The 20,065-nt window shown below is 39.6% G+C and overlaps 2 protein-coding genes across 15 annotated transcripts in view; one reads left to right on the forward strand and one right to left on the reverse strand.

The window, feature by feature from the left end:
• Positions 1 to 5,433, forward strand: part of CLCC1 (chloride channel CLIC like 1) — a 33,994-nt gene extending 28,561 nt beyond the window's left edge. For 8 of the 10 annotated variants that reach the window (XM_047728465.1, XM_047728469.1, XM_047728467.1 and 5 more), the window contains 2 exons: positions 1,760 to 2,101; positions 3,499 to 5,433. In XM_047728465.1, coding sequence (XP_047584421.1) covers positions 1,760 to 2,101; positions 3,499 to 3,756 — 600 coding nt within the window. In that variant the 3' untranslated portion in view covers positions 3,757 to 5,433. The remainder of the gene's footprint in view (positions 1 to 1,759; positions 2,102 to 3,498) is intronic. The other 2 variants (XR_007127027.1, XM_047728464.1) reach the window with 2 other exon arrangements.
• GPSM2 (G protein signaling modulator 2) overlaps positions 4,658 to 20,065 on the reverse strand; it is a 66,034-nt gene continuing 50,626 nt past the window's right edge. For all 5 annotated transcript variants that reach the window (XM_047728462.1, XM_047728461.1, XM_047728460.1 and 2 more), the window contains one exon: positions 4,658 to 7,005. In XM_047728462.1, the coding sequence (XP_047584418.1) occupies positions 6,778 to 7,005 (228 nt within the window). In that variant the 3' untranslated portion in view covers positions 4,658 to 6,777. The remainder of the gene's footprint in view (positions 7,006 to 20,065) is intronic.

A 20,065-nucleotide genomic window follows, 5' to 3' on the forward strand; every position in this document is an offset into this window, starting at 1 on the left:
GTGCCATGGTAAAAGCCAGGTTTGTATTTGTAAAGGAATTAACCTATTTAAAGTTTACGACTTTAAATATTTTCAGCATTTACTTTCTCTGATGGGTGTGAATATACATAACATAGGAGTAATTATCAGACAATTAATGCCTTCCAATTTAAATTAATAATAATTAAAAAGGATTGTCTTCCCTAAGGATACAGAATTTACCACACTTTATTCACTTTGAAATTATTCCTGTTTGCTTTTTTGACTTGTGATTACAGGAGTCAGGTTTAGGGATATGGTTTTGTTAGGTGACATGAATTGTTTAGTAGTGCAGATTTTCCTTGACTTATAGGATTACATCCCAATAAACCCATTGTAAGTTGAAAGTACTCTAAGTCGAAAATGGATTTACTATACCTAGCTTGCAGGACATCATAACTTAGCCTAGCCCACCTTAAACTTGCTCAGAGTAGTTGGGCAAAATCAATCTAATACAAAGCCCATTTTTATAACAATTTATAACAAAGTGTCAGATATCTCACATAGTTCATTGAATATTGTACTAAAAGTGAGAAACAGAATGGCTGTGTGGGTAAGGTGTGGTTGTGAAGGTAGGGGTTGTTCGCCCTCAAGACCCCGTGGCTGACCAAGAACTGCCCTGCCCAGCATCACCAGAGAGGATCGGACCCCAAATCCTTAGTCCAGGAAAAAGTCCAAATTCTAAATTCAAGGTACAGTTTCTACTGAACACACTATCACTTTCTGAGCATTGTGAAGCCTAACAATAATACGTTGAACCATCGTTAAGTGGGGGACGATTTGTATTTAGTCTCTGAAGCTGTATTATAAGCAAAAACCCATCATCTCTTACTGCTTCATCTTAAATAGTTTTCTCCAGCACAGTGATTTTCAAACTTTTTGTTTTTAGGAGCCTTTTGCCTTCCGTCTTAACTGCAGACCACAAACAAAACAAAACAAAACAAGAAACAAGAAAAGCCTCCAAGAAACAAACAAAAACTGAGGACCACGAAGAGCTCTTTTTCATAGGGGTTTTATTTATTGATATTTACCATATTAGGAATTAAAACTAAGAAAAATTTCAAATATAAGTCTACACAAGCACACAGTGGAGCCATCAGAGTGAGGAAGTTACTCTGTCCCCAGCAGACTCCATCATACACTCAAAAGGGAAGCGTAAAAAAAGACTTAAGGTCTTTGAAATAGGGAAAGTTTGACCTCACAGAGTCCCTGAAACTGAAACCCAGGGATCCCCCCCCTCCCGCCATGGGTCAGCTGCCTAGTTTTTCCCATGAAATGGGACTCAAAGCCTGTTGGGATTTTAGTTGTCACTAAAGCCAAGTTTGTATTTGTAGGAAAGCTACCATACATGAGAATGTTTATGTAATGATGTGTGTAACTCTGATTTTTAGCATTTACCTTATATAGTGGGTGTGAAAATAGACAGTTGATGAGCAGTTATCAATTAGTACCTTCCAGTTTCAGTTTCTAGGTTTTAGCCAACTGCCCTTGTTAGAATTCAGTCAAAATGTGTTCAGCTGATTGAAATGTCTACTTAACACTTAGTGATTTCTCACATTTTATTGGCTACTCTGGCCTAGTATTAATCTAAGCAAGGGATCACAAATGAAACAATGGTAAAATAAACATGTTTATGTCTCCAAATGCCCTTGAGTCAAGTTAGGTAATTTTGCTAGCACTCTGAATAATTTCATTGTAAGTCAGCCATTAAATACTATGTATTTTTTTCTTTTCCTTCTAGAGTTTCTGCTATGGTGCTGGAAAATCAGTTAATATGCTGAGACATATAGGTGGTCCTGAGAGAGAACCACCCCGGGCACTTAAGCCAGGTGATAGAGGACGGCTGCAGGAAGTTGATTATAGACCCCATGGTGGAGCAGGTGATGCAGATTTCCCTTATAGAGGCCACTACGGCCCCTTTGAGAAAGGCCCTTATGACAGAACATATGAGGGTAGAAGAGATGGTATGAGAGAGAGAGATGTTGACTTGAGGCCTAGGACTGGCAACAAGAGCCCCGAAGTGCTCCGGCCATGTGATGTACCCCAGGCAGAGGCGAGAGAGCATCCCAAGGCCGTACCCTGTGTAAGTCAGCAATTGTTTATTTTGCCATCCCCCTTCATGCTAGACCTCAGTGCTTCCTGTGGAGCTTCTGGTTAGGCGTTTCTGCTCTTTACTTTCCACGGTTAATTATATCGTTATTGATATAATTGTTTACTCTCTCCTTTCTGGTCAAAAGTTCGGCCTTCTTAGAAGATCTAAAATGAGATTTAATTTTTATGTTAAATACTATTAACCAGTAGTTAGAACAGGTGCTAATTCATAGGACACCAACTAATCGTGACTGAGATTTCTGCCTTTTGAAGAGCTGAGAGAGAAGTCCTCACCGAAGGCCTGGAGCCCCGGGGATCCTGCAGGAGAGTCCTGAAGGCTCAGCTGGGTGGGAGACTGGGTGGGGAGGGGTCACACACCCTGCTTTCCCAAATCCTTGGTATCATTGGTTAGACTCTACTTTCTACCCACAGAATGCTGAGGTGTTTTTTCTACATTATTGGCCATTTAAAGGGAGACTTGCATTTCTGTTTTGAGAGCGGAATTTATGATGTCTTAAGTTGTTACTGTAAACCTTTGAGAAACAGTTGTGAGCACAGTTGAATCTAGAAAATTAGAATCCCTTCCATTGGAGTTTCTTGTAAGAGGAAACATACTTGCATACATCTAAAATTTTTTCCGACGTCAACGTGCCTTTCAGCTTTAATAGTTAATGGCAGTGCACCACTCATTCCAAATCCTCCAGGGACTGTTCATCTCACTTAAAGGGAAAGCTAGTTATCTCAGTGGCCGGGGCTTCTTGGATCTACCCATAGTTCCCCTTCATTAGTACATGGATTTCTTCTCCTCCTACTCTCGCTCTCCTTCAGCCACAAGGGCCTCCTCACAATTCCATGAACCAGAACCTTTTCACTTGCTGCTCCCTGTCTAGAATGCTGAAGTGTTCATTTCTTTAAGCCTTTACTCCTGTATCACCTTTCCGACTACCTAATTTAAACAGCACTCTGGCCCCAGCTTGGTACTTTGTTAGTTTGTTGCTTGATTGTGTCTCCAAGCTAAACCTAAATTCCAGTGAGGGCAAGGGTTTTTGTTTTGTTCCTGCTGTATCCCCAGTACCTGGAACTGAATATAGGATCAGTAAATATGAATTACTCTCACCAGGCAAGAGGAGTCAGCAGTACTGGTCACCAGTCCTCTTGCTCTCCTAAAGCTGGGTCACTAGACCACCTGGCTATCCTAAATGCCCCCACTCCTCTGTGCAGGGTTCTGTGAGGATTACGAACATTGACATAATTACAGCACAGCACTGGAGCTGGGATTTGAAACAGTTGAGAGTTTGATACAGATTTACACAGAAACTTACTAAGTGTGTTTGGTGACTGAATCTTCACATTACATTAATTAAACAATTAAAATGTCATTCTCTACAGCATAAATTACCTGTTTTGGATACAAAGCTCAAAGAATTTGGTGGAATCCAGGAAGAAAGCACACCGCCAGAAAGCAGTACTGACAGTAGCCAGTCTACTAGGCCTGTCTCTGTCCCAGACACATCAGAGAAGGTGGAAGGTTCACCTGCAGAGGAAAAGGCCCAGCTCAGGACTGATGCCAGAGGCAGCCCAGAGGAAGGCAGTGTGTCTTGCCTAGCCAGCTGTGGAAAGGATCTGGATACTGGCCCACGTGGCTAGAGGAGCACAGACTCGGCCCACCACTTGGAGGTCGTCATTGGGTTTTGTAAAGTATACTCTTCACAACTATTCACTCTTCTCTACAAATATTCTGACATTTACTACTACACAGGTGCCAACTTAAACATTAATATTTTTATTCACCATCAGAACTAATGAATACACGTGTATTTCTGTTTAATTTTATCTTTTGCGTAATTTCATTTTCATATTGGTGCTTCCTGCGGGACTTTGAGGTGTTAATTTTGGAACAGGATCTCATAGATGAACATATGGCAAGCATCACTGATTTCAAATAATTAAAGAGGCCGGTTTGAATCAGGGAACAATGAAAAATAAGTTTTATGGTTCACACACATATATAGGTACCAACTAGCTATTGTGTGTATTGCCTAGTGGCCGTCCTGTAATACCTACTTCAGTTAATGATTTGTGAGTTGTGCATGGATTCGGTATGTTTCTGAAAGTGGCAGGTACTCAGAAACCATTGTAAGGACAGTCCAATGTCATCAGCTTTACCCTCTTCATGCACTTCAGTGTCTTAATGCAGTTACCAAGCCTGTGTTCCCTTGTCTCTGCGGAGGCTGCCCCAGCTCATCAATGCTTCGTCATTGCGAGTGGTGCCTCCATCGCTCAACTCTTCTGGCGCTCACTGGGCTCGCTTTCTTGCTGCCCCTCTTTACCCTCAGCTAAGACAGAAATGAAGATGGCCAGGAGACTTTAGTTAGCACAGCTTGTTAAATCGGTGATTGTGGTTTTACATAGTCAGTAGCTGGAGAATACTTTACACCTTGGTCAAGTACATTGTTTTTCCTAAACAGCATAATTTCTGTATGTTCCTGGTTAAGTATAAAAAAAATGCCGTCGTCAATTAAGATTTTAAAAAATTACCTCAGCAAGAGGATATAGAATTTATTGTTAATATTATTTTTTAGTTTAATATTGCAAACATCTTTAGTAATTCATCAGAAAGGTAATAGTTCTTTGCAGAAAACACAGCAGGATTTTATATAAAAATTCACAACACAGTAGGTTTAGAACAAAGGAACTAACGCAGGGGTGCCTGCAGTTCTGAGTGGCTTTGTGAACATCGATGCATATTAAGTCTTCCCTGAGGGCCAGACCTGTTCACACTAACTGGTAAATATGTGCTGGGGGTGGGGGAAATATGTGCCTAGGGTGGTTGTCATCAGAGCTGTGACTGGATTCTAAAGAGCAGTGAATGCCTCAGGTGACAGAGCTTTAACTATGATAGTGGAGTTAATGCTGTTTCAACTCCTGACTGCTTTTTATCTATCCAAAAATGGATCTGTAAAAAACTAAGTAGAATTTCATCTTTGTATTCTTTCATTACAGATATCCGTTTGGGGATGCGGTCCACTTTGACAGCTAGCGAGGCAACATACCACTGCTGTTGAATGATGACAGCAATTTAGGGAAGACACTAAAGCAGATCGAACAGATCAAGGCCAGTTTATAACTTGGGGAAATAGACTTGTTTCTTGTCCAGCCCATATCTGTCATTAGAATCAAGGATTTTAGCAACAGGTTTTTAGGAAAATCAGAATGGGGTTGACAGCTTTTTAAAAGCAGTGTTTAAATGGAATAGATAATGTTGAATGTTTACTGGGTCTAAGAACTATAGTATATGAAAAATAAACACTTATTTTTACATTACTGTGATTTGGTATGCTGTCTTTGCTCATCAAATATGCTTGTAAGAAAAAAAAAACAAACCATGAAACTTACGTGCAGTTTTTACAAGGATGCTATCTAGGACGTTATATCCTGTATGTAATATAGAAGACAAGATGATCCAGGTGCTGAGTACTTTTGACAAAATTTGTCTGATCTTAGAACCGAAAATCTTTTTTTCCCCTGAGCCTTTGATGTGATTCCAGATTAACTATCTTTCTATTTTATTTTTGTAAACATTGGCCATTTGGAGAAGTGGTTCTCACTATCCACCAAATCACCTGAAGGATTTTAAGGAAGAACAGAGCCCCTGATTCCATCCTGGCTGTGCAGAATCAGAAGCAACCAGAGGTGAATGAGTTGTCAACTTGTTCTGGCTGTGGGCATTTGCATTCTAGAATTCACCCTTAGGCTAGGCTCTGTTCTTTCCATCCTTGCTATCTTCTTTCGCTAAGCTTACTTTGTGTCATGTCCTATTACATACCCTTGTAAATTACCTTCAGTTTCTGGAAGGGGGAGGGAAGGCTTAATGATGACTGAAGGCTTAACTTACATCTTTCATTCTTAAATTTTGTGAATTTCATCTATTTTCTATTTTCATGGCCTAGGTTCTTGATAGAACCACAAGAGTTTTGGGGGGGGGGTTCTTATTTAAAGTTTTGACATTAGGTCTTAAAAAGTTTTACAGCCGTGTTTTGTAATAGAAAGTATAATTTTAAGCCACACACACACTTTAAAATTAAAGGGCCTAAAACATGCTGGAAGTTTAAGAGTTTTTTGTAATGGCTTTGAACTAATAACATACTGAAAATATGACTTAGCAGAAAAAGATTGATCTAGATTTTTTTTTATTAAGACTATAACTTTTTTACACATGGGCAAGTATGTTATTTTTACTAAACAGCAAAATTTCTCACTACATCCATGGTTCAGTATAAAAGCCATTGTCAATTCAGATTTAAAAAAATTATCTCAGCAAGAGGATTAAATTCTAGTCTAGATTTATTTATCTTCCTACTTTACAAACTCTAGGTAAAGGAATCTAACAAGTTGCCAAAGAACACAGTCCGGAGCTTGAATCATGAAAGTTGATGAAGCACCTTTTGTAAGACCCCTCCACTCTGAAACAAGTGTGTCCAGAGAAATGTTAATTAATATCATACTATTAAAGGTTATTTATATCATTCTAGAACATTTTAAGCTGTATTACAATGCTATAATTTCTCCTTTTAAGGAAAAAGTAATAGATTGAATTTCCCTGCAGTGTTCTGAAAGGAAATAAGGTCATTAAAAAAAAAAATACATCCATAATAACTAGAGGTTTGCTTATTTTTTTCCTGTATTTTTAAATTCTAACAAAGCATTACTTTGTATAAGGTCCTTCAGTTCAAATTCAGTGTCTCTGTTTTGATCTCTTTGTAAGAGAACTCTCTGTTCATCCATTCTTTTTGCTTGAGAACGTAAAATCAAGCTAAAAAAGTCCTCATCTGGTACTGTTGGTCCCTTTGTGGTGGCAGGTGGTGGAGCACATCTTTGATCATCTAATCTGGACCCCTGAAAATTGATGAGTAAGAGATTAAACCACAAATATTTCATTAATGTCTGTCATCACAACTTTTTTTTTTTTTTTTTTTTTTTGGCTTGTTTCAGAAATATAATCTTTAGACCTGAAACCTAATAAAACTTCTGCCATGATTTACATAATCAGAATCTAGCAAGTATTATGTAGAAGTATAACTTCATGGCTTTGCTAAGATTAATTAAGAGTCAAGGTCAGGGGGCGCCTGGGTGGCTCTGGGTTAAAGCCTCTGCCTTCGGCTCAGGTCACGATACCAGGGTCCTGGGATCGAGCCCTGCATCAGGCTCTCTGCTCAGTGGGGAGCCTGCTTCCTCCTCTCTCTCTTGCCTGCTTCTCTGCCTACTTGTGATCTCTGTCTGTCAAATAAATAAACTCTTAAAAAAAAAAAAAGTCAAGGTCAAATCTTAAAGAATAGGCACTGACAAGTACAATTTACCAAATCCTTAGAATGTTAGGTACAAAAACACTGCAGCACTACCTTACAAATACCGTGTCAGGCAAGGGGTCAGCAACCGCAACCCACTGCCTGTTTTTGTATATAATGTTTCCTTTTCATTTCACCACAATGCTCATTTGTTGATGAACTATGTGTGGCTGCTTGCCTGCTACCATTGCAGAGTTGAGCAGTTGTGATAAAGACCATGGGGCCTGAAAAGCCTAGAATGTTTTCTGTCTAGCCCTGTCTTAAGCATTTAAATCCTTGAAGCCCAGATTTTTCTCCTTGAAGTTTTAACTTACCGAATTTTAGAAATACATTAGAAATGTTACTGATCAACTAAAAAATACAAGCACTTAAAAGCGTATATAGAGCATCTGGTATTGTAGGTCCAGCGTGGGGATATGCGGGCTGACGTCAGAGTGCCCACTCTTGCTGGGCACTGTGCACTGACCTGCCTTCACATTTAACCCCTCAGCCCCAGGATCCTCCCGGGCCTCCTTGTGAGCAGCTACCCTGCCATGAGAGAGAGAGAGAGAGAGAGACACACACACACACACACACACACACACCACACCACCCTCCCCCACCGCCCCTTCAGGCTTCATTTCTCTTGTCTTTAGGCTGTGGTGATTTCATTGTCCTCCAACTCATCCAGTACTCGGGCACTTGGATCCCTAGACCTCTTCTGGTCTTCATTCTTTACCTCTTCCTTATCTGTTCACTCCATTGGTCTTAGGGCAGATTTGATCACTCTCAATAACTGCATTGTCTTTACAATCATGATTTCAAACATCCCATTTTGACTGCCACCTCCAATTTTCCAGATCAGGCTAGATAGTAATCCCCTAGGAATTTTTTTATAATTATAAAATTTACCACTTTAAACATTTTTAAATGTACAGTTTAGTATTAACCCCATTTGGTATTCATCTTGTTGTATAGTCATCACCATCCATATTCTGAACATTTTCATCTTGTAAAACCAAACTCTAAACGTCTTAAACAGTAGCTCCCATTCTCCCCTCTCCAGCTGCTGGCAACCACCATTCTACTTTGACTCTATGAATCTGACTACTTTACCTCATAGGAGTGAAATTGTATGTATTTGTCCTCCTGTGACTGCCTGCTTCTCAGCACAATGCCTTTGGGGTTCACCTGTGTTGTGACTTGTGTCAGAATTTTCCTCATTTTTATGGCTGAAAAGTATTCCATTATGTAGCTACACCATATTTTATCCATCTGCCAGTGGGCACCTGGTTGTCTCTAACTTTTGGCTATTGCGAATAATGCAATATTGTGAATATTGAGCATGGGTGTACGAATACCTGTTTGTATCTGTGATTTCAATTGCTTGGGTATATAACCACAAATGAGACTGTTGGATCATATGATAATTTTATTTTTAACTTTGTGAGGAACTACCATACTGTTTTTATTTTATTTTTTTTTAACATTTAAGCTGAGTTTTAATCCTGAGAATTTTTTTTAAAGACTCTTTATTTGAGAGTGAAAGCGAGAGAGATCACAGAGAGGGAGAAGCAGATCTGCTACTGAGCCGAGCGCCCAGTGCAGGGCTCCAACCCAGGACCCCTGGGATGATGATCTGAGCTAAAGGCAGTCACTTAACTGACTGAGCCACTCAGGAACCCCTCTTCTGTCCTTTTATTTCTCTTTCTTTCTTTCCTTTTTTAAAAAAGATTTTACTTATCTGACAGGGAGACAGCAAGAGAGGGACCACAAGCAGGGGGAGTGGTAGAGGGAGAAGCAGGCTCCTCACTGAGCAGGGAGCCCGATGTGGGGCTCGATCCCAGGACCCTGGAATCATGACCTGAGCCAAAGGCAGATGATTAACAACTGAGGCACCCAAGCACCCCTGTCCATTTCTTGACTGGATTATGTGTTCTTTAGATGTTGAGTTTGATAAGTTCTTTATAGATTTTGGATACCAGTCCTTTATTTGGTAAGTCATTTGCAAATATCTTCACCCATTCTGTTGGTTGTCTTTTGGTTTTGTTGACTGTTTCCTTTGCTGTGAAGAAGCTTTTTATCTTGGTAAGTCCCAGTAGTTCAATTTTGCCTTTGTTTCCCTTGCCTTTGGAGATGTGTCTAGCAAGAAGCTGCGGTGGCCGAGATCAAAGAGGTGCTGCCTGTGTTCTCTAGGATTTTGATGGATTCCTGTCTCACATTTAGGTCTTTCATCCATTTTGAGTCTATTTTTGTGTATGGTGTAAGGAAATGGTGTAGTTTCATTCCTTTGCATATGGCTGCCCAATTTTCCCAACACCATTTGTTGAAGAGACTGTCTTTTTCCCATTGGATATCCTTTCCTGCTTTGTCAAAGATTAGTTGACCCTAGAGTTGAGGGTCCATTTCTGGGTTCTCTGTTCTATTCCATTGATCTATGTGTTTTTGTGTCAGTACCATACTATCTTGATGATTACAGTTTTGTAATAGAACTTGAAGTCTGGAATTGTGATGCCACCAGCTTTGGTTTTCTTTTTCAACATTCCTTTGGCTATTCAGGGTCTTTTCGGTTTCCAAACAAATTTTAGAATTATTTCTTCCAGCTCTGTGAAAAAGTTGATAGTATTTCCATAGGGATTGTATCAAATGTTTAGATTGCCCTAGGTAGCTTAGACATTTCAACAGTATTTATCCTTTCAACCCATGCACATGGGACGCTTTTCCATTTCTTTGATGAGTGTTCTATAGTTTTCTGAGTACACATCCTTTGCCACTTTGTTTAGGTTTATTCCCAATTATCTTATGGTTTTGGGTGCAGTTGTAAATGGGATCGACTCCTTAATTTCTTTCTCAGCGTATAGAAATACAACTGATTTCTGTGTATTGATTTTACATTCTGCCACTTTGCTAAATTCTGCCACTTTGCTCAATTTATGAGTTTTCCACATAGAGTATCCAGTCATCTGCAAAGAGTGAGAGTTTCAATTCTTTGCTGATTCAGATGCCTTTTCTTTTTGTTGTCTGATTACTGAGGCAGGAATTCTAGTACTGTGTTGAACAGTGGTAAGAGTGGACATCTCTGTCATGTTCCTGAACTTAGGGGAAAAGCTCACTTTTTCCCCATCAAGAATGATACTCACATTGAGCTTTTTATATGTGGCTTTTATGATATATTTTTTTAAAGATTTTATTTATTTATTTGACAGAGAGAGATCACAAGCAGGCAGAGAGGCAGGTAGAGAGAGAGGAGGAAGCAGGCTCCCTGCTGAGCAGAGAGCCCGATGCGGGGCTCGATCCCAGGACCCTGAGATCATGACCTGAGCTGAAGGCAGCGGCTTAACCCACTGAGCCACCCAGGCGCCCCCTTTTATGATATTCTTTATCCCTACACATCTTACACTGTGAAGTTTTAATTAAGAAAAGATGCTGTACCTTGTCAAATGCTTTTTTTGCATCTATTGAGAGGATCCTATGGTTCTTGTCCTTTTATTGTGGTGTATCATGTTGATTGATTTGCAGCTGTTGAGCCACCCTTGCAGCCCAGGAATAAATTACACTTGGTCATGGTGAATAATCCTTTTAATGTACTGTTGGAGCCTACTGCTAGTATCCCGGTAAGAATTTTTGCATCATCCAGGTTTATCAGGGATATTGGTCTTTTCAGTGGGATCTTTGGTTTTGGAATCAAGGTAATACTGGCCTGACAGAATGAGTTTGGAAGTTTTCCTTCCATTTCTATTTTTTGAAAGAGCTTCAGAAGAACAGGTGTTAATTCTTTAAATGCTTGGTAGAATTCCCGAGAAGCCCTGGACTCTGCTCAGGTTTTCTATTTCTTCCTGGTTCGTTTTTGGTAATTTATACATCTCTAAGGAATGCATCCATTTCTTCCAGATTGCCTAATTTGTTGGCATATAGTTGCTCATCATATGTTCTTGGAAATCATATGTATTTCCTTGGTGTTGGTTGTGATCTCTCCCTTTTCATTCATGATTTTATTTTATTAATTTGGGGTTTTTTTCTTTTCTTTTTGATAAGTCTGGTGGGGGAGGGGGTGTCATCGATCATACTAATTCTTTCAAAGAACCAGCTCCTAGTTTTGTTGATCTGTTCTGCTGTTCTTTTGGTTTCTGTTAAATTGATTTCTCCTCTAATATTAATTATTTCTCTTCTGCTGCTGGGTTTAGGCTTTATTTGCTATTCTTAAGCTCCTTTAGGTGTAGGGTTGGGCGGTGTCTTTGAGGCCTTTCATGTTTCTTGAGAAAGGCTTATATTGCTATGTACTTCCCTCTTAGGACTGCCTTTGCTGCATCCCAAAGGTTTTGAACAGTTGTGTTTTCATTTTCATTTGTTTCCATAAAAATTTTTAAAATTCTTCTTTAATTTCCTAGTTGACTCATTCATTCTTTAGTAGGATGCTCTTTAACCTCCATGTATTTGAGTTCTTTCCAAATTTCCTCTTGTGACTGAGTTCCAGCCTCAAAGCATTGTGGTCCAAAAATATGCAGGGAATGATCCATGTCTTTTGGTACTGGTTGAGACCTGATTTGTGACCCAGTATGTGATCTATTCTGGAGAATGTTCCATGTAGACTTGAGAAGAATGTATATTCTGGGGGCACATGTGTTTTAGTCGGTTAAGCATCTGCCTTTGGCTCAGGTCATGATCCCAGGGTCCTGGGATTGGGTCCCGCATCTGGCTTCTTATTCAGCAAGGAGCCTGCTTCTCCCTCTCCTCTGCCTGCCACTCCTCCTGCTTGTGCTCTGTCAAATCAATAAAACTTAAAAAAAAAAAAAAAAGTGTATTCTGCTGCTTTAGGATGGAATGCTGTGAATACATCTGTGAAATCTATCTAGTCCAGTGTGTCATTCAAAGCCCTTTTTTCTTTGTTGATCTGCTTAGAAGATCTGTCCATTGTAGCGAGTGGGGTGTTAAAGTCCCCTACTATTGGGGCACCTGGGTGGCTCAGTTAAACATCTGCTTCCCGCTCAGGTCATAGATCTTGGGGTCCTGGGATTGAGCCCTGAGTTCAGGGCTTCCTGCTCAGCAGGGAGTCTGCTTCTCCCTCTTCCTTCCCCACCTCTCACCGTGTGCTTTCTCTCTGTTCTCTCAAATAAATCTTAATTTAAGTCCCCTACTATGACTATATTATTATCAATGTGTTTCTTTAATTTTGTTATTTTTTTAAGATTTTATTTATTTATTTGACAGAGAGAAATCACAAGTAAGCAGAGAGGCAGGCAGAGAGAGAGGAGGAAGCAGGCTCCCTGCTGAGCAGAAAGCCCGATATGGGGCTCGAACCCAGGACCTGGGATCATGACCTGAGCCGAAGGCAGCAGCTTAACCCACTGAGCCACCCAGGCGCCCCTTTAATTTTGTTATTAATTGGTTTGTATAATTGGCTGCTCCCATGTTAGGGGCATGAATATTTACAATTGCTAGATCTTCTTGTTGGATAGACCCTCTAATTATGACATAGCATCTTTCCTCATCTCTTATACAGTCTTTGGTTTAAAATTTCATTTGTCTGAAATGAGGATTGCCACCCCGCTTTCTTTTGATGTCCGTTAGCATGGTAATGGTTTTCCACCCCCTTACTTTCAATCTGGAAGTGTCTTTGGGTGCAAAATGAGTCTCTTGCAGACAGCACATCAATGGGTCTTTTTTTTTTTTAATCCAATCTCATGCCCCCCGCCCTTTTTTAAAGATTTTATTTGATAGAAAAAGATCACAAGTAGGCAGAGAGGCAGAGAGAGAGAGAGAGAGGAGGAAGCAGGCTTCTCACTGAGCAGAGAGCCCGATGCAGGGCTTGATCCCAGGACCCTGGGATCATGACTTGAGCCGAAGGCAGAGGCTTTAACCCACTGAGCCACCCAGGTGCCCCAATCTCATACCCTGTCTTTTGATTGGGGCATATTTAGCCCATTTACATTCAGAGTAACTACTGAAAGATATGAATTTAGTGCCACTGAATTACCTATAAAGTCACTGTTTCTGTATATTGTCTATGTTCCTTTCTGGTGTTACTTTTGGGCTCTTTGCTTAAAGGATCCCCTTTAACATTTCTTGCAGGACTGGTTTAGTGATCATAAATTGTTTATTTTGGAAGTGTTATTATCTCTTCTATTTGGAATGACTTTCTAGCTGGACAGTATTCTTGGCTACGTATTTCTCATTTAGCAACCTGAATGTATCATGCCAGTCCTCTCTGGCCTGCCAGGTCTCTACAGAAAGGTCTGTTGCTAACCCTTTATTTCCACTCTTGTAGGTTATAGACCTTTTGTCCTGAGCTGCTTTCAGGATGTTCTCTGTCTCTGAGATTTGCAAGCTTCACTACTATTATATGTTGGCACGTTGACCTATTTTTACTGATTTTGAGGGGGATGGTTCTCTGTGCCTCCTGGACTTGAATGCTTGCTTCTTTCCTCAGATTAGGAAAGTTCTCAGGTATAATTTGTCCCCACTTCTTCTGGGATCCTAATTATTCTAGTATTGTTTACTTTATGGTATCACTTATCTCTTGAATTTTCTCATGATCCAGTAGTTCTCGGTTTTTCTCAGCTTCTTCATTCCCCATCATTTTGTCATCTGTATCACTAATTATCTTCTGCCTTATTTACCCTAGCAGTTAGAGCCTCCATTTTTAAATTGTATTTCACTGATAGCCTTTTTGATTTCAATCTTTTTAGATTTTATTTTGTCAGAAAGGGATTCTCTAGTGTCTTCTATGCTTTTTTCAAGACCAGCTAATATCTTTATAATTGTTATTCTGAACTCTAGTTCTAACATATCCATACTGACTAGGTCCCTGGTAAGTCAGTATTGCCTCTTGTTCTCTTTTGAGGTGAGTTTTTCTATCTTGTCATTCTTGCAGAAAGTGGTTGCCTTTCTCTTTGTAGATTGCAGCAATTCTTTTTCTTAGATCTCTGGTTGAGTTCACAGGTGTTCAGAATGATTTGATGGCTCTGTAGCTGAATTCCTGGGACTAGACAAAACTGAGTTCTCCTACTCTTCTGCAATCTTGGAAAGTCCCACCATACTGTTTTTCATAGCAGCCTCACCGTTTTCTATTTCCACCTGCAGTGCACCAACATTTCCAATTTCTCCATGTCCTCACCAATGCTCGTTGTTTTCTGGTGGGGTTTTTTGTTTTTTAATGGTAGCGTCTTAATGGGTATGAGGTGGTATTTCATTGTGGTTTTGATTTGCATTTCTCTAATTTGTGATGTTGAGCATCCCTTCATATATTATTGGCCATTTGTATATTTTCTTTGGAGAAATGTCTCTTTTGGTTCTTTGGGGACAGGTTGGGGAAAAGGGAGAGAGGATCTTAAGTAAGCTCTGTGCTATGCATGAACCCCAGCACGGGGGTCAATATCATGACACTGACCTCATGACCTGAGCTGAAATCAAGAGTCGGTCACTTAACCAACTGAGCCACCTAGGCGCCCGTGTCTATTTCTGAAACAGGTTTTTTTGTAGTTAAGTTTTAGGGTTCTCTATATTCTGAATTAATCCTTTATCAGTTATATGATGTGCAGATATTTTCTGTGAGTTGCCTTTTTACTTTTGTAAGAGTTTTATTTAACATACAAAAGTTTTAAATTTTCATGACATCCAGTTTATCTACTTTTGTTGCCTGTACCTTTGGTGTCATAACTAAGAAATCACTGCCAAATCCAAAATCTTGAAACTTTCCCCTTAATGTTTTCTACAAATTTTATAGTCTTAGCTCTTGCATTTAGGTCTTTGATCCATTCTGAACCAGTTTTTATATATGGTATTAGGTAAGGGTCCAGCTTCATTCTTTTGCATGTGGATAGTTTTCCCAGAATCATTTGATGATGAGAATCCTTTCCCCATTTAATAGTCGTGGCATACTTGCTGAAAATCACTAGACCCACATATTCAAGGATTTATTTCTGGGCTCTCTTTCCAATTATGCCAGTACCAAAACTATTTGGTAACTGTGGCTTTGTAGTAAAATTTGAAATCAGGAAATGTGAGCCCTCTTTGTTCTGCTTGCTCCAAATTGTTTTGAGTTATTTGGGTTCCTGTGGAATCTCAGGCTGGAATTTTCTGTTTCTGTAAAAAACCTTATTTACATTTTGTTAAGAAATGCACTGAATCTGTAGATTACACTCTGGATGGTATGGGCATTTTAACAATATTAAATTGTCTAATCCATGAACATGAGATTTTTTCCATTTATGAGGTTTTCATGTCTTTCAGAAATATTCTATAGTTTTTATTGTTCATTAACCTCCCTGGTTAAGTTCATTTTTGGGTAGCTTACTCTTTTTGATGCTACTGTAAGAACTGTTAATTTCCTATTTAGTCTGTTCATCATTGTTAGTGTATGGAAACACGACTGATTATTTGGATATTTTATATCCTGTTATTTTGCTGAATTTGTTTCATAGTTCTGACAGGGTTTTTTGTGGGTTTTGTTGGTGAAATCTTTAGGGTTTTCTACATCTGAAACTGTCATTTCTGAACATAGATAACTTTTTCCTTTCAAGTCTGGACTTTTTTTTCCTTTGCCTAACTACTCCGCTAGAAGTTCCAGTATTATATTGAATAAAGGTGGCAAAAGTGGGCTCCTTGTGTTGATCTTAGAGAATAGCTTTTGTCTTTTACCATTGAGTATGATAGTGGCTGTGGCTATTTCACAAATGACTTTTTTATCTATAAATTTGCACATGTGTACGCACACAGGGTCAAGGGCACAGGGAGACGGACAAGCAGACTCTGCTGAGCACAGACACCCACATGGGGTCCCACATGGAGTCCACAACCCTGAGACTGGATCTGAAAATCAAGAGTCAGACACTGCGGGGCACCTGGGTGGCTCAGTGGGTTAAGCCTCTTGCCTTCCGCTCAGGTCATGATCTCAGGGTCCTGGGATTGAACCCCATACTGGGCTCTCTGCTCAGCGGGGAGCCTGCTTCCTCCTCTCTCTCTTCCTACTTATGATCTCTCTGTCAAATAAATAAAAAAACATTGCAACGACTCTGTGCCCAGGCACCCCTCATAAATGACTTTTATTATGTTGTGGTAGTTTATTACTATTCCTAGTTTGTTGAGTGTTTTTAACATGAAAATGTGTTGAATTTTGTCACATGCTTTTTCTATATCCATTTAGATGATCGAGTGGGGGTTTCACCCCCCACTTTCATTCTATTAATGTGTATCTATTGCATTGATTCCCGTGTTGAATCATTCCTGTATTCCAGGAACAGATTCCTCCTGGGTATGGTATATAATCCATTTACTGGATTCTGCTTGCTAGTATTATATTGATGATTTTTGCATCTATATTCAAAAAGGGTATTGGCCTCATAAATTTTCTTATAGTGTCTTGTCTGGCTTTGGTATCAGGACAATATTGGCTTCATAGAATGATTTAGGAATAGGAAGTATTCCCTTCTCTTCAGTTTTTTGGAGGAGTATGAGTGTAGTTTTTTAAATGTTTGGCAGAATTCACCAGTGAAGCCATCAGGTCCAGGGCTTTTCTTTGTCAGGAAGTTTTTTATTGCTGATGCAATGTCCTTATGGATTATGGGACTATTTTCTGTTCATGATTCAGTGTTGGATGATTTTGTGTTTCTAGGTATTTGTCCATTTCATACAGGTTATTCAACTTGTTGGCATCTAATCATTCAGAGTAGTCTCCTAAAATCATTATTTCTGTGGAATATGAGTAATGTCCCCACGTTTCTAATTTTAGTAATTTGAGGCTTTTCTTTTTCTTACTCTAGTTAACTGTTTACCAGTTATATAAACATTTACCAGTTGTGTTAAACTTTTCAAATAATCAGATTTAAGATTTTTTTTCCCCCTGTTTTTCTGTTCTCCATTTCCTTCCTTCTGCTAGTTTATCTATGAAGTTAGGTTGTTAATTTGAGATCTTCCTTCTTAACAGCTATAAAATTTTTCAGAGTACTACCTTCATTGTATCCCAAAGTTTTAGAAGATTGTGTTTCCATTTTCATCAGTCTCTAGGTATTTTCTAATTTCTCTTATGATTTCCTCTTTACCTACTGGTTAATTTCCACAAGTTTGTGAATTCTCCATTTTTCCCTCTATTGTTGTTTCTAACTTCATCCTGTTGGGGTCAGAGTATCTTCTGTGTTTTTTAAATTGTTTTTTAATTGTTGAGACTTATTTTGTGGCCTAACATATGGTATCTCCTGGAGAATATCCCATATGCACTTGAGAAGAATGTATGTTCTGTAAGACCTAGTCAGCCTATTGTGTTATTCAAGTTTATCCACTGCCTGGTTGTCTTACCTATTTTTGAGAGGGGTCTTGAAACCTTCAACTGTTTTTGTAGAAACGTTCATTTTTCCTTTTTTGCTTCATATATATTGATGATATGTTATTAGGGACAATTTTTTTTTTTTTTTTTAGATTTTGTTTATTTGACAGAGATCACAGGTAGGCAGAGAGAGAGAGGAGGAAGCAGACTCTCCACTGAGCAGAGAGCCTGATGTGGGGCTTGACCCTTGGATCATGAACTGAGGCAGAGGCTTTAACCCGATGAGCCACCCAGGTGCCCCCAAGGGACAGTATTTTTTTTTTTTTAAGATTTCATTCATTCATTTGACAGAGAGAGAGATCACAAATAGGCAGAGAGAGAAAGGGAGGGAAGCAAGTTCCCTGCTGAGCAGAGAGCCCAATGTGGGGCTCAATCCCAGGATCCTGAGATCATGACCTGAGCCGAAGGCAGAGGCTTTAAACCCACTGAGCCACCCAGGCGCCCCGGGACAGTATTTTTTTTTTTTTTTTTTTTAAGATTTTATTTATTTATTTGACAGATCACAAGTAGGTAGAGAGGCAGGCAGAGAGAGAGGAGGAAGCAGGCTTCCCACTGAGCAGAGAGCCCCATGCTGGGCTCGATCCCAGGACCCTGGGATCACGACCTGAGCCGAAGGCAGAGGCTTTAACCCACTGAGCCACACAGGTGCCCCCCCCGGGACAGTATTTCTTAAAAGCCATTGGGCTCGTTGTTACTTTTCACTTTCGTATCTTTCATTTCCTTACTTCTCTTTTCAATGCACCCTAGATTCCAAAGTCCCTTACTGAACTAACTCTGTGGTGTGTGCTTCTCTCCCAATCTATCCTATTCTGTCAAAATACTGACCTTGATTACATCTCTTTATCCTTAAGTAGGTGGTTATACCTCGAGAAAAAAAACACCACTGTACTGACCTATTTCCGTGACTTATTCAAATGAGTCCTCAGGGTAGCTCAGTACTTCTATTACTTTCCCCTGCTCAAAATGCTTTCAGTTTCTTAAAGAAACTATGTTCCACAATTTCCACTAATGTCCCTACTTCTTACTTTGCTAAGAAAATAAAAGCCACCAGAGAGAATTCCTACCTACACTTACCTCCAAATCTGTACACATAATACTCTGTGTAAAAACTTTGATTATCCCATACTATGCTGCATCACCCGTTCCTCCCTCTATGATCATTTCTATCAGCATACATGCAGTATTAACTTCCCAAGTAAGAAAACCCACTTCTATCTCTCCTTTATACTTTCCATTTTCTCAACCCCCTCAATCCTTTGTCCCTGTCATGTCACTAAAACAGTATCTTTCAAAAAGACTAATAATCTCCATGTTGCCAAATCTCATAGATCAGCCCATCATCTTACTTGGCTTCTTAGCAATGTTCTTAAAACACTTTCTTCAGTTTGCTTCTACCACTCTCTGGGCTGACTGCTGCTTTGCTGGCTTATCTTACTCTACTCAGTTAGATTTTGGAATGCCCAGAGCTTAGTCTTCCTGTTTCTTTATTCTTTGGATACTGTCTTCCCAAGCATTTAATACCAGCTATATGCTGATGACTCCCAAAATCTTTTCTGGGGCTCCAGATTTTTATATCCAGTGGCCTACTCAACATCTCTACTTGAGGATCTACTTACGTAACTCAGATTTACATATCTAAAGTAGAACTGCTTTTTCTTCCCAAACCTGTTTCTCCTCTTGACTTCTCCATTTCAGTAAACTGCACCATTCACTGACTAAAAGATAGGAGCCTTCCTTGATTCTTTCTTATACCCTCCATCCAATTTATTAACAGGTCTTACCCATCAACCATAACTTCAAAATATATCCCTATTCTGACTGCTTATCATCACTACTACCACCACTACACTAGTCAAAGTCCTCTTTTACCTGAATTACCCATATTGGTTTTTCTAGGTGGCTTTTCTGCTAATACCCTTTGCCACTCCACATGCTTTCAGCAGTAGCCAGAATGATTGGAATACAAGAACCTCATCATGGATTATAAGATATAGGCTGGTTATTTCTCCATCCTGATGTCCTACCACTCTTATCCTTTATTCACTCCATGCCAGTCACACCGGCCACCTTGTCATTCCCTAAGCCTGCTAAGCTTTTATATCCAAGAAGAGACCTATTATCTCGGCATGGAACACTTTCACTAAATCTTCACATGGCTGTTTCACTTCATTCAGCTCTCTGTTCATATGCCAATACTGAAACCTCTTTCCTAACAACCACCATTCCTGGATACCCCAACTCCTGTATCTTGCTTTAATTTTCTTTATAGCATGTTATCAGTACCTGACATAGAATATCTATGTACATGTACAGA

Source organism: Lutra lutra, chromosome 4 (genome assembly GCF_902655055.1).
Source record: "Lutra lutra chromosome 4, mLutLut1.2, whole genome shotgun sequence".
In the NCBI taxonomy this organism is placed as follows: domain Eukaryota; kingdom Metazoa; phylum Chordata; class Mammalia; order Carnivora; family Mustelidae; genus Lutra; species Lutra lutra.